General features: G+C 48.8%; 2 protein-coding genes across 4 annotated transcripts in view; one reads left to right on the top strand and one right to left on the bottom strand.

Annotated features, from left to right (window-relative positions):
- Nucleotides 1-3,923, top strand: part of tmem45b (transmembrane protein 45B) — a 6,248-nt gene extending 2,325 nt beyond the window's left edge. For 2 of the 3 annotated variants that reach the window (XM_041234905.1, XM_041234903.1), the window contains exons 2-6: nucleotides 1,224-1,433; nucleotides 1,689-1,901; nucleotides 2,127-2,311; nucleotides 2,838-2,983; nucleotides 3,260-3,923. In XM_041234905.1, the coding sequence (XP_041090839.1) occupies nucleotides 1,244-1,433; nucleotides 1,689-1,901; nucleotides 2,127-2,311; nucleotides 2,838-2,983; nucleotides 3,260-3,374 (849 nt within the window). In that variant the 5' untranslated portion in view covers nucleotides 1,224-1,243 and the 3' untranslated portion in view covers nucleotides 3,375-3,923. The remainder of the gene's footprint in view (nucleotides 1-1,223; nucleotides 1,434-1,688; nucleotides 1,902-2,126; nucleotides 2,312-2,837; nucleotides 2,984-3,259) is intronic. The other variant, XM_041234906.1, reaches the window with a different exon arrangement.
- Nucleotides 3,924-4,970: 1,047 nt separating this feature from the next.
- The window catches only part of LOC121303951 (nuclear factor related to kappa-B-binding protein-like), a 21,622-nt gene continuing 16,592 nt past the window's right edge, over nucleotides 4,971-10,000 (bottom strand). The window contains exons 10-16 of the mRNA XM_041234852.1: nucleotides 9,801-9,997; nucleotides 8,861-9,149; nucleotides 7,979-8,190; nucleotides 7,096-7,795; nucleotides 6,590-6,696; nucleotides 6,154-6,289; nucleotides 4,971-5,807 (exon numbers count right to left, since the gene is read on the bottom strand). Coding sequence (XP_041090786.1) covers nucleotides 5,682-5,807; nucleotides 6,154-6,289; nucleotides 6,590-6,696; nucleotides 7,096-7,795; nucleotides 7,979-8,190; nucleotides 8,861-9,149; nucleotides 9,801-9,997 — 1,767 coding nt within the window. The 3' untranslated portion in view covers nucleotides 4,971-5,681. The remainder of the gene's footprint in view (nucleotides 5,808-6,153; nucleotides 6,290-6,589; nucleotides 6,697-7,095; nucleotides 7,796-7,978; nucleotides 8,191-8,860; nucleotides 9,150-9,800; nucleotides 9,998-10,000) is intronic.

Raw genomic sequence — 10,000 nt, 5'->3', positions numbered from 1 at the left:
GCCCCTCTGCCTTTCTCCTCATCTCTCTATCACTGACACTGCCCCTCTGCCTTTCTCCTCATCTATCACTGACACTGCCCCTCTACCTTTCTCCTCATCTATCACTGACACTGCCTCTCTCCTCATCTCTCTATCACTGACACTGCCCCTCTGCCTTTCTCCCCTCTCCCTTTCTCCTCATCTCTCTATCACTGACACTGCCCCTCTCCCGTTCTCCTCATCTCTCTATCACTGACACTGCCCCTCTCACTTTCCCCTCATCTGTCAGACACTGACCCCTCCCTTTCTCCTCATCTCTATCACTGGCATTGCCCCTCACTTTCTTCTCATCTCTCTATCAGACAATACCCCCTCCCTTTCTCATCTCTATCACTGACCCTGCCCCCTCTCCGTCTCATCTCTATCACTAACCCTGCCCCCTCTCCCTCTTTCTCCTCATCTTTCTGTCACTGCCCTGCCTCTCTCCTGCCCATTTCTTTCCCCTTCATTTTCTTCTTCTTTCCTTCCACCTCTCCCTCAAACTCGTCCCTCCCTCTCCCTCCAGACAATACTTGTCCCTTTTAATCAGATCAGAGTTTCCCCCAGTTGGCTTCTTGTTATCCGATAGCGCTGAAAAACAGAGACTGCAGCCTCAGAGACACAACCCCAGCACTGCACAGGGCAGCAGCTGCACAAGATTATGCTCTGTTCATTACACATTCCTTTAGGAGACAAAGCAACAAGAGACACTGTTTACAAAGAACACAGCATCCCCTAAGGAACAGCATAGTGGGCTGACCCACTGTGCCACTTAGCAACCATACACACCCTCCAAAAAGGCGCATGCCCATTATTTTAAATCTAAATCATAAAATCTGAGTGAAGGTAAAGGAACTCCTTAGTCTGGTAGACCAAGAACCAGTATGTATCACATTTGTTTTGTCATAAAACAGTTTTACAGAAGTGTATCTACATACTACAGTTTTATTAGTTATAGCTGTGCTTTGCAAACATTGCTGGTTGAAACTGAGTTGGCTGAGACATTGAGCTATGGAGCTGTTATGTAGACACCATCTGTGGTCTGCTTTGCAAACATGTCTGTTTATAACCGAATCCTGAGAATAGTTGCATGCTCTTTTGTTAATCTCCTTGCTGGAGTTCCTGAAAGATATCAAGTGTGGGCTAAGAGAAAGACTCTATAAGACAGGCTGTGTCCTCACCAGTGCTGCTTTCTCTTCCTCTAGCAGGACCGCTGGTAGAGGGAATGGCGAACTTCAAGGGGCACGCCCTGCCCGGCAGCTTCTTCCTGCTCTTTGGGCTCTGGTGGTCCGTCAAGTACCCCCTGCTCTACTTCTGGAGGAAGAACCGGCCAGGTGGGCTCGTCCGGATGAACCCCGACTCCCAGAGGCTGGACCTCATTGAGGGGGTGGTCAAGGTGGTCTTCTCCATCGTGGGTGAGTCAAAGACAGGACAGTCATACCAACGGAACTGGCCATACCAGTGACAAAGATTCTAACAGCCCTGTAAACACTCTACTGCTACTGAAGCAACCTTGGACTTATGCAACGTACAGTAAATAGGTATCAGGTTTTCACATTTTCCAAAACCAGCGAGTTCAAATCAGATTGAGAAAGAAACTTTGTAAAAACACCTCTCCCTTCAGCGGTTGGAAAGCAGACTCTCTTCATTAACCCCTGGCTTGCCCGCAGGGATCCTGGCCGAGCAGTTTGTGCCGGACGGACCACACCTGCATCTCACCCAGAGCGAGGGTCACTCCTGGGTCAAGCTGATGAACTGGCAGCACAGCACCATGTACCTTTTCTACGGCATCTCAGGGGTGGTGGACATACTCACCGTCTCCCCGCTGGGAGTCCCGCTGGGGCTGGACAGACTCATGCTTTCCGTGGCTGTGTTCATAGAGGGTGAGTAGACTGCAGAGGGAACAACACGACCAATGGAACTGGCTGCACCAGTGACGTTAAAAATGCAAAGTCTTAATAAAATCTCTACTGCTGTTTCTAATATTGCAACCCTGGACCTGTGTAATGCACAGTACATGTATATTAATGTATGATCTATGATGATGTTTACTCAATGACTCTACATAAAAGGCACCTGTGTGCTCCTCTTTCTCTCACTCTCGGCAGGTTTCCTGTTTTACTTCCACGTGCACAACCGAGCCCCGTTGGACGTGCACATCCATTCCCTGCTGCTGATCGCTGTGTTCGGTGGCGCCTTCAGCATCCTGCTGGAAGTGTTCCAGAGAGACCACATTGTCCTGGAGCTCTTCAGGAGCAGCCTGGCCATCCTGCAAGGAACGTGGTTCTGGCAGGTACGAAGAGCTGTCTCTCTACTGCCGCTGCTTGAGCACACCTTCCACAACCAGCAAACGCTCCCCGAAGGGGGGAGTCCGCGTCATCGTTCAGCGATATAATGAGAATGTGAACTAGAACCCATTTCAACATCGAAGGCAAGGAGAAAGTCGAACTGTTTGCCATTGCAATTATTATGTTTCTTTCAGTATTTCCAAATGGAGTACCCGTCTGTAACGGTGCGATTCTAAACAGTTTAAAATGCAAGCATGTTCTGCATGATGAAGACTTTGAGATTTATTAAGGCGTGTCTTCAGGTGACTTTGCTTCTTTTTGTTTGTGAAAGGAAGTTCAAGGGGGTTTCACTGACCTTGATTAACCGGGACTAATTTACCTACGTTAACATTAGCTAGTCCAAGATTAGGGTGAATCTGTTTTGTCCATTTTGCAGTGCAATTCTTCTTTTGCAGATATATAAACCCCATAATAAAACCCTGAAGTGAGAGCTCTGCTTGCTGACGGCTGCCGCTGTGTTGTTTCCCTCAGATTGGGTTTGTGCTGTTTCCTCCGGGGGGAGGCACAGCATGGGATGACAGCGACCATGACAACATCATGTTCATCACCATGTGCTTCTGCTGGCACTACGCCACCGCCCTGCTCATCATGGCACTCAACTACGCCCTCGTGTGGGGGTGAGTGGAAACGCGGCTTGCACCAGGCAGGGAAAATAATCATACCACAGCAATTTCATTTATATAACGATCCTTCTTGCAAAAAAAGAGAACAGATCAAACTGAGCTCTAAACGGCTCATTAAAAAAAGTTAAAAATATTTATGTTTTAAGTTTAGATTTAAAGATTGATGTGATTGCTGCCCCCTGCTCAAAGCTCTGAGACTGATTTCAAGTCTGTCTGATATCCAGTCTAGTGTTTCCAGGAGTCTGAACTGCTGTTTTCTTTTGCCTCCAGCTGTATGCGCCGCTGCGCCGGCAGGACCGGAGCAGACCCGGAGCTCGGACTCCTCATGAAATCATCCAAAAACACATCCCAGAAGGCGCTTCTGCAGGAATCGGACGAGGAGTAGATGCAGGGAGGGAGCACAGTGCTGGTTGAAGGCTGCACTGTTGTGTCCAGTACACCAGATTGAACCTGGTGACCCAGGAAATGCAGATTACTAAACATTTTAAAACAGTTTTTTAAAGAAAGAGTGCTTCTTGAATCACAATTTTATTACGGCTTTATTGTAAAGTGCAGGTTTTTTTTGTATCTTTTGATATAATGATAATTAATGCTTCCAAACACTCTGACAAGATGAAGTAATTGGTAATTTACTGTATCCTAGCTTTGTTACGATTGATTGTTTGAATGCTGGGATAAAGCCGTTCTAGGCTTGTCCCAGCTGTGTGTGCGTGTTCCTAACCAGCATACAGAGATTTACTCATCCGTTTAGCACGAGGGTGACTTAACAGACAGATGAAGCATTCCAAGTATTTATTGATCAGGAAACTGGTTCTCAGCCCAGTTCCTAGTGGAGCGTGCCGTCCACATTGCACCACAAAACACATCATGGGCAACATCCCGACTTTATACTCTGTACAAACATTCAATAAAATGTCATCTATTCATATAGAAAGCAGTGCCTTTGTATTGTGTGAGTATCTGAACCCAAAGCCATTCTTTCAAGCAGGAGCCATTGCCCAAACCCAACCCTACAGCAAGTATGAGATGAATGATCCATTCACATGAGCACGGCCCAGGAGCAAAGAGGCAAGTGTCACTCACTTTTAAAATGTCTTTTTTTATATATTCTTTACAGGTATAGTGTATGTTTCTTACATAAACCGATATACTAAACTGATCTAGACAGACTACTGGTCATTAAACTATGACCATCCTTGGCATGAAACATGCAAGTATGCAAAGAGATGTGTTTCTTTAATTACATCAACTTAGCTGGTGAACCAAGCAGAGAAAGTTGAGTACTGTAAGAAGCTTTTGTCCCCTTTGCGCATGGAGCCTGGCTCTTTCAGAAACAGAACTTGGAGGGTACTGGTCTCTGCAACGTCAGCCCTGGGGTTGAATCCTCAGTCACTACAGCGTGTTAATGTCTCAGGCGGACCTTTCACCAGCTCCTCAACTCAGTCAGTAGGCGTTCTTTCCCCTATCCCCTGGAGACTGTGTGTGTTCGTGCGGTTTGTCGTCAGGACACCCCGCCTTCTGCTCTCTCTTCTAACCGGTCCGTCTGGTTTTTCACTAAGTAAATGCCTTTGCTGTGCCAGACGAGCTGCAGTCAGGTTACCGATCGTGCAGGCTCACGCTACAGCCCTATACCTAGCTGTGGGAACTGTGCCAAAGTCTATCACACAGCCCAGCAACCCCAGTGCTACAATTAGCGTGTGGTCTCCAGGTAACAAACAGTTGTCCTCAATTACCAGATCTTCAAAACCGAGATAAAAGGTCTATTGCAAATCACACCTACAGTTTTGCAACGTGTTTGAGGAAGGTGGCTCCAGTGCACACGAGGAATGCGCCCGATGATTTGAGCTCTGAATGAAACAGGACAGAAACCGTTTCACCAAGGAACAGAATACCTTGGATTTCCAGCCAACACCCACACCCACACACAGGCGTTGTTTTTCAACAGCAGCCTCACAAAACACTCCAAGCAACATGAGAACAATGCGGTCCAGCTCATTTTTAATCACCGTTAAACAATTCTCCTTCTCCGCCTTCTTTGCATTTTAAACAAAAGAGCATTTTAGCCTTTTAACACCCCCCCCCCAGGGAATTAAAACGCAATCCCAAACAAGTCTTTCAAACGAGGAGTGAAAGCAGACCTCCAGCACAGCAAGCATGACAGTGGAAACTCGGTGAGAAATGTGCGTGCTCTGTCTTAATAATGAGTCGTGGGAAAAATGCAACAAACAGACATACTGGCTAAAGCTCCTGTGTGCATTGTCTGAGACACATGATTCTGTGAAAAGAAGTGTGGGGAATAACAGAAAGCCCTAGAGCCGCACTGTACTCCGTAAATGGAATTTAGAATGCACTTCAACAAGCTGCTGTGCACTGATGACGGCAATGTGACGGAACCCTCAGAAGTGCCCTGGAATCGCAAGGCAGTGACTTCACAATACAGATTAAATTGGAACTTCCTTCTTAATCCACAATAAATGCTAGTACATGTACAGCAGGGTGCTGAATGTAAGCCAGTGTACGGCCCGCATGCATGACTCATGTCAGACCTGCTAGTCTGTCAGAGGTGCAGGGCTACAGTCCGCATTGAGCATCAGCGATTGCCAGCTCCAACGCTTTGCCTGGTTTAGCACGTCTGCCCTCGCTGACAGGCTTGCCTCTTGTCCCGGCAAGGGGGGGGGGGGGGGTTGTGGTTCTACTGGGGGTCCGGAGTCCGTTTTGGGGAGGGTGCTGTCGTCACGACAACCGTGGAGACCGGTTTGGGGGAGCCCGAGGCCGTTCTCTGCTGCAGATGCTGGGTTTGGACAGTCTGGATTCGAACCTGAACAACAAGAGCGAAATAAAAAACTGTTGTCAAACCGCATGCAGATTACCCCCTCCACAGTAAATGTATTGCATGGGCAACTGGCCCACAGTGGAAAAGCAGGCAACTGGCATTCAAGTTTAGAAACACTAAAAAGAAAATCAATGACAAGAAGTCCCCGGGGGGGGGGGGGCCTTTTAGACGAAACAGTTCTCACTGAATTTAGTTTCTTGTAATATTTCAGGTGTTTTGTTGTTTGATTCAGTGATGAAGTATAGGGAGCTAGTGGGGAGCTCAGAGCTGATCAGTTCAGGCTTCCCTGTAATTCAGTCAGTGATCAATCAGTAATCACTGGCTCTCTGACCTGCGTGGCCTGGCCCTGCTGCTGCAGCTGCTGGAGTTGCTGTGCCGTAACAAAGCTGACCGGTTTGTTCCCGGCGATCAGCTTGGTTCCTGCTGGCATCGTGGTCAGAATGATGTTCCTGCCCAGGCTGCTGATACTGCAAGACAAACGACAACACAGACCCTCATCTCCCAGTACAAGATTTTGTTTAAAAAAACAATATAAAATATTTTTTTAAAAAATCAACATGTAATGAGCTATAAACAAATCTTTTGAGGAAAAAAAATTGTAAAAATCTTCGATCCAGATCCAATCTTTATTTTTGTGATTCATAAGAAGTTTGAAAAGTCATGCGTAGTGCACAAGGCGACACCTGTTATAAAGTAAGAGACACCCTCTACACACACACACCGCACATTAACCACACCATTGGAATGGCTGTATCGGTGGCACTCACTTGGTCCCGATGTTGCCCTTGAGTAAGGGTGCTGTCACCATGCTCTTCCCTTTCAGAGGCTGGCTGAGCACAGACAGAGGCACAGTGATGCGAGCAGGCAGCTTCCCCTGAGCAAACAGAGAAACACACACGTACCGTCACATGAGCAGAGGCACCCACAGGGGTGCAGCGATTCACTGTGTGCGGAGGAGCTGAGAGGCTTTCTCTACATGATCTATCATATCAGGACCCCAGACCACAAGCACAGCATCATCGTACTGCAACATTCGTGTATCGTTACAAACCTAAACATTGCATTGTAAAATACACATTGCGCCTTCTATAGTACAGTACAGTTCTGAATCCTGCTGGATTCATACACCAGACTTTATATAAGACAATACTGTAGGAATCAGGGTTTCCCACATACCTGTTAGCATTGCTCATCATTCACTTGTATAATGTCTCTAAGCAAAGAGGTGCAAATTCAGATTGAGGTGTTGTGCAGATACTAGAGCGTGGCTTACCTGCTGTGTGGTGGACACCACCGTGGCGCTCACCGGCACCTGCCTCATCGTGGCCGTTCCCGCCCCCAGCGAGAAGGGCGTGCTAGTGCCCCCCTTGTGGCCGGTCGCTATGGTTACCGTGGCCGCCCCAGAAACGGGGGCCCCCGACGACGACGCTGGCACCTGCTTGCCGCCAGCCGTCGCCACGGTGATGGTCTGGCCCGGTTTCTGAGGGATGACCCCCAGGCCTGGCATGATGCGGATGGTGGTGGCCGGCTTGCTGTCGGTAGAGGCGGTGACGGTCTTGCCTTTCTGGTCGGCCATGGTGACAGCCAGCGCCGGCATCAGGCGGATTGAGGCGGCTTCCGATTTGACCAGGCTGGTGGCACCCCCGCCAGCGGAGCTGCAGGCTGCCTTGATGGCGGAGACCGTGTCTGCCGCGGAGGAGGACGATGTCACGTGCAGAGTGGCAGACAGAGGCCTGCCCCCCGAGGAGGCGCTCAGCATGTCCGGCGTCAGCTTGACCGTCGTGACGGGGGACTTGGTGAGCGTGGCCATCATGTCCGGAGTGATGCGGAGCACCGTCTGCCCCGTGGAGTCCGTGGTGATGGAGGAAGGGGGCAGCCGCAGCACGTCCTTGCCCTGGATACGCAGGTTCGTGGCGGTCAGAGGGATGCCGGCTCCTGCCTGGGACTTCATGCCCAGCTGGCCTGTGATCCGATGGCAACCCCCCCCCCCCCCTCTCCTCCCAAGGAATACTATTCAATTATGACCAATTTACTAACTTGCTTAAATTAACAAACTAAAAAAATACAATTTTTTTCACATTGACATTTGTATAAGTATTTTCCAATCCCCTAATCTCTTCCCTCTCTCCCCATCCTCCTTTTCTCCCCTCTCCAGTACCTGTTTGATGATGTTCTGCCCCGCGATGCTCTGCAGGACGGTGCTAGGTGTAGAGGTGTGTGCCGGGCTGCCAGGGGAGCTCAGAGAGGATTTGGTGACGGTCACTGCCGACGCCAGGCCAGTCACCGTGATGCTCGTCTGCGTCCGAGAGGCCTGAACCTGCACCGGGCTCCCGGCAGACTGAGTGCGCAAGGGCAGAGTCACCATCGTCTGAGGAGGGCAGAACAATGAGCTGTCAGACCAACCCTACCCACGACAAAGTATATTACTGAGAAGACCGAAGCCATCCTATGGAGCTACTCCCATTAGTACAGGCGTACAAACAGGTGACACCTTCATGCTATGAGGAGAATCAGTTCATTCAAAGAAGACTTATCAGGGGCATGCTTGTTCACTTGATCATTTCAATAACATAACTAAACAAGGGGGAGTTCTGAAACTCAGGAATGGATACAAGTATACAGCAGGGAGTAAACTAAACTAAGAGGCATCGCTGTCTGTCATTAACTGTAAAAGTTTGAACATGCACACGGTTCAACGTACCACTTCAAAAACGATTAAACTGAACTGAAGAGAGGTATTGGTTGCTTAATTCCTTCAGTGCATAATTCATCTAGTCCAAGCAGGTAATTTGAGTGCGTGCCGTATTGATCTGCACAAAGTGGGAGTTTAACTAGAGTTTGAATGCTAGTTTTACTTCTTCACTGCATGTGTTGATCAATGGTTTAGAAATACCAAGACAGACCAAAGGAATTCAACAACATTCTTTTAGTGTTTCTAAATGTGAGTGTTCATTAGTTATGGATGACAGCATGCACGATTACAAAGACACTTAGTTCTACAGTACACACACATATACATCTATCTATATATCTGTTACCTGTGTGATGCCCTTGCTGTGTGCCACCGTGACTGGCACTCTGATCTGCTGATGTCCTTGGTGAACCAGCGAGGCCTGCTGGCTGCCGGCTGAGGTGGCGAGACCAGCCTGCGCAGTGACCACCCTCACCTGCGGCAGAGTGCTGGTGACGGAGTGTGCCATCACCCGGGCTGCAGGCTGCATCCCAGCCTGGTGGGGGAGCTGCTGATGGGGGGGCAGAGGGGAGGGCTGACTGGTGCAGAGGACAGAGCTGAGTTGGGGCATCGAGGAGGGCGAGACCAGCAGCACACTGGAAACCACAGAAACAACGTGAGGATCCGGTGCGCAAAGTCTGACTCTTACCAAGGAATACATCTCACTGAATCCCGGAACAAAGGTGCAGAGTTTACATGACAGGGTTCAGAGGATTCAGCAGAGTTTACATGACAGGGTTCAGAGGATTCAGTGCTTCTGAACCTGCGTGTACATGAACTGCCTTTAGAAAAAGCCCGATTCCAGCTCCAAACTGGGTTTACATGCAGAATTAAAAGTGGATTTTTAACTATAAAAACTCTCAATGGCAGAAAACGTAGTAACACCAAAAGAAAAGGCTTACAACTCTTCTACGAAGATTTCCGAGTGTCTGAGGGTTTTCAAAAAAAAAACCCTCGAGTGGCTAACAGACCACACACTGCTACATTACTAACAGCAAGGAGTCTTTTTCCCCTCGAGTTCAAACAATAAGAGCTCATTACGGACTGGTGGAAACCCTTTGAAATTATAACACTTAAATAAAAACAACACAATTTCATTAAGATAGCCTGCTTGCTTAAACCTGGTTCGAGTCAGCAGTGGTACAAGCAAATAATAATTACACTGAAGTCAATGTCACAGACTCCCAGTCTGTCTCATTTTCACTGTGATCCTGTCCCATGCGGCACAGCCACCGAGCTGGGCTCACCTCTGGCTAGTCTTGGATGGCTCTGCCCCTATGCTGGCTGTAGTCTTGCTGGGGGTGGAGGCGCAGGGGGGTGTGGGTGATTTGGGGGTGGCAGGCTGGGACAATACGCTGCTCTGTAGAGACCCGGGTTCAGCCAGCTCACCGGCACCCCCTCCTGGTGTCTTCGGTCCTCCCTCCTTACTGCTGGACTTCTGCAACAC

Source organism: Polyodon spathula, chromosome 36 (assembly GCF_017654505.1).
Source record: "Polyodon spathula isolate WHYD16114869_AA chromosome 36, ASM1765450v1, whole genome shotgun sequence".
In the NCBI taxonomy this organism is placed as follows: Eukaryota; Metazoa; Chordata; class Actinopteri; order Acipenseriformes; family Polyodontidae; genus Polyodon; species Polyodon spathula.
Note: the sequence above shows the minus strand (reverse complement) of the source record. Positions and strands in the feature narration are given on the sequence as shown.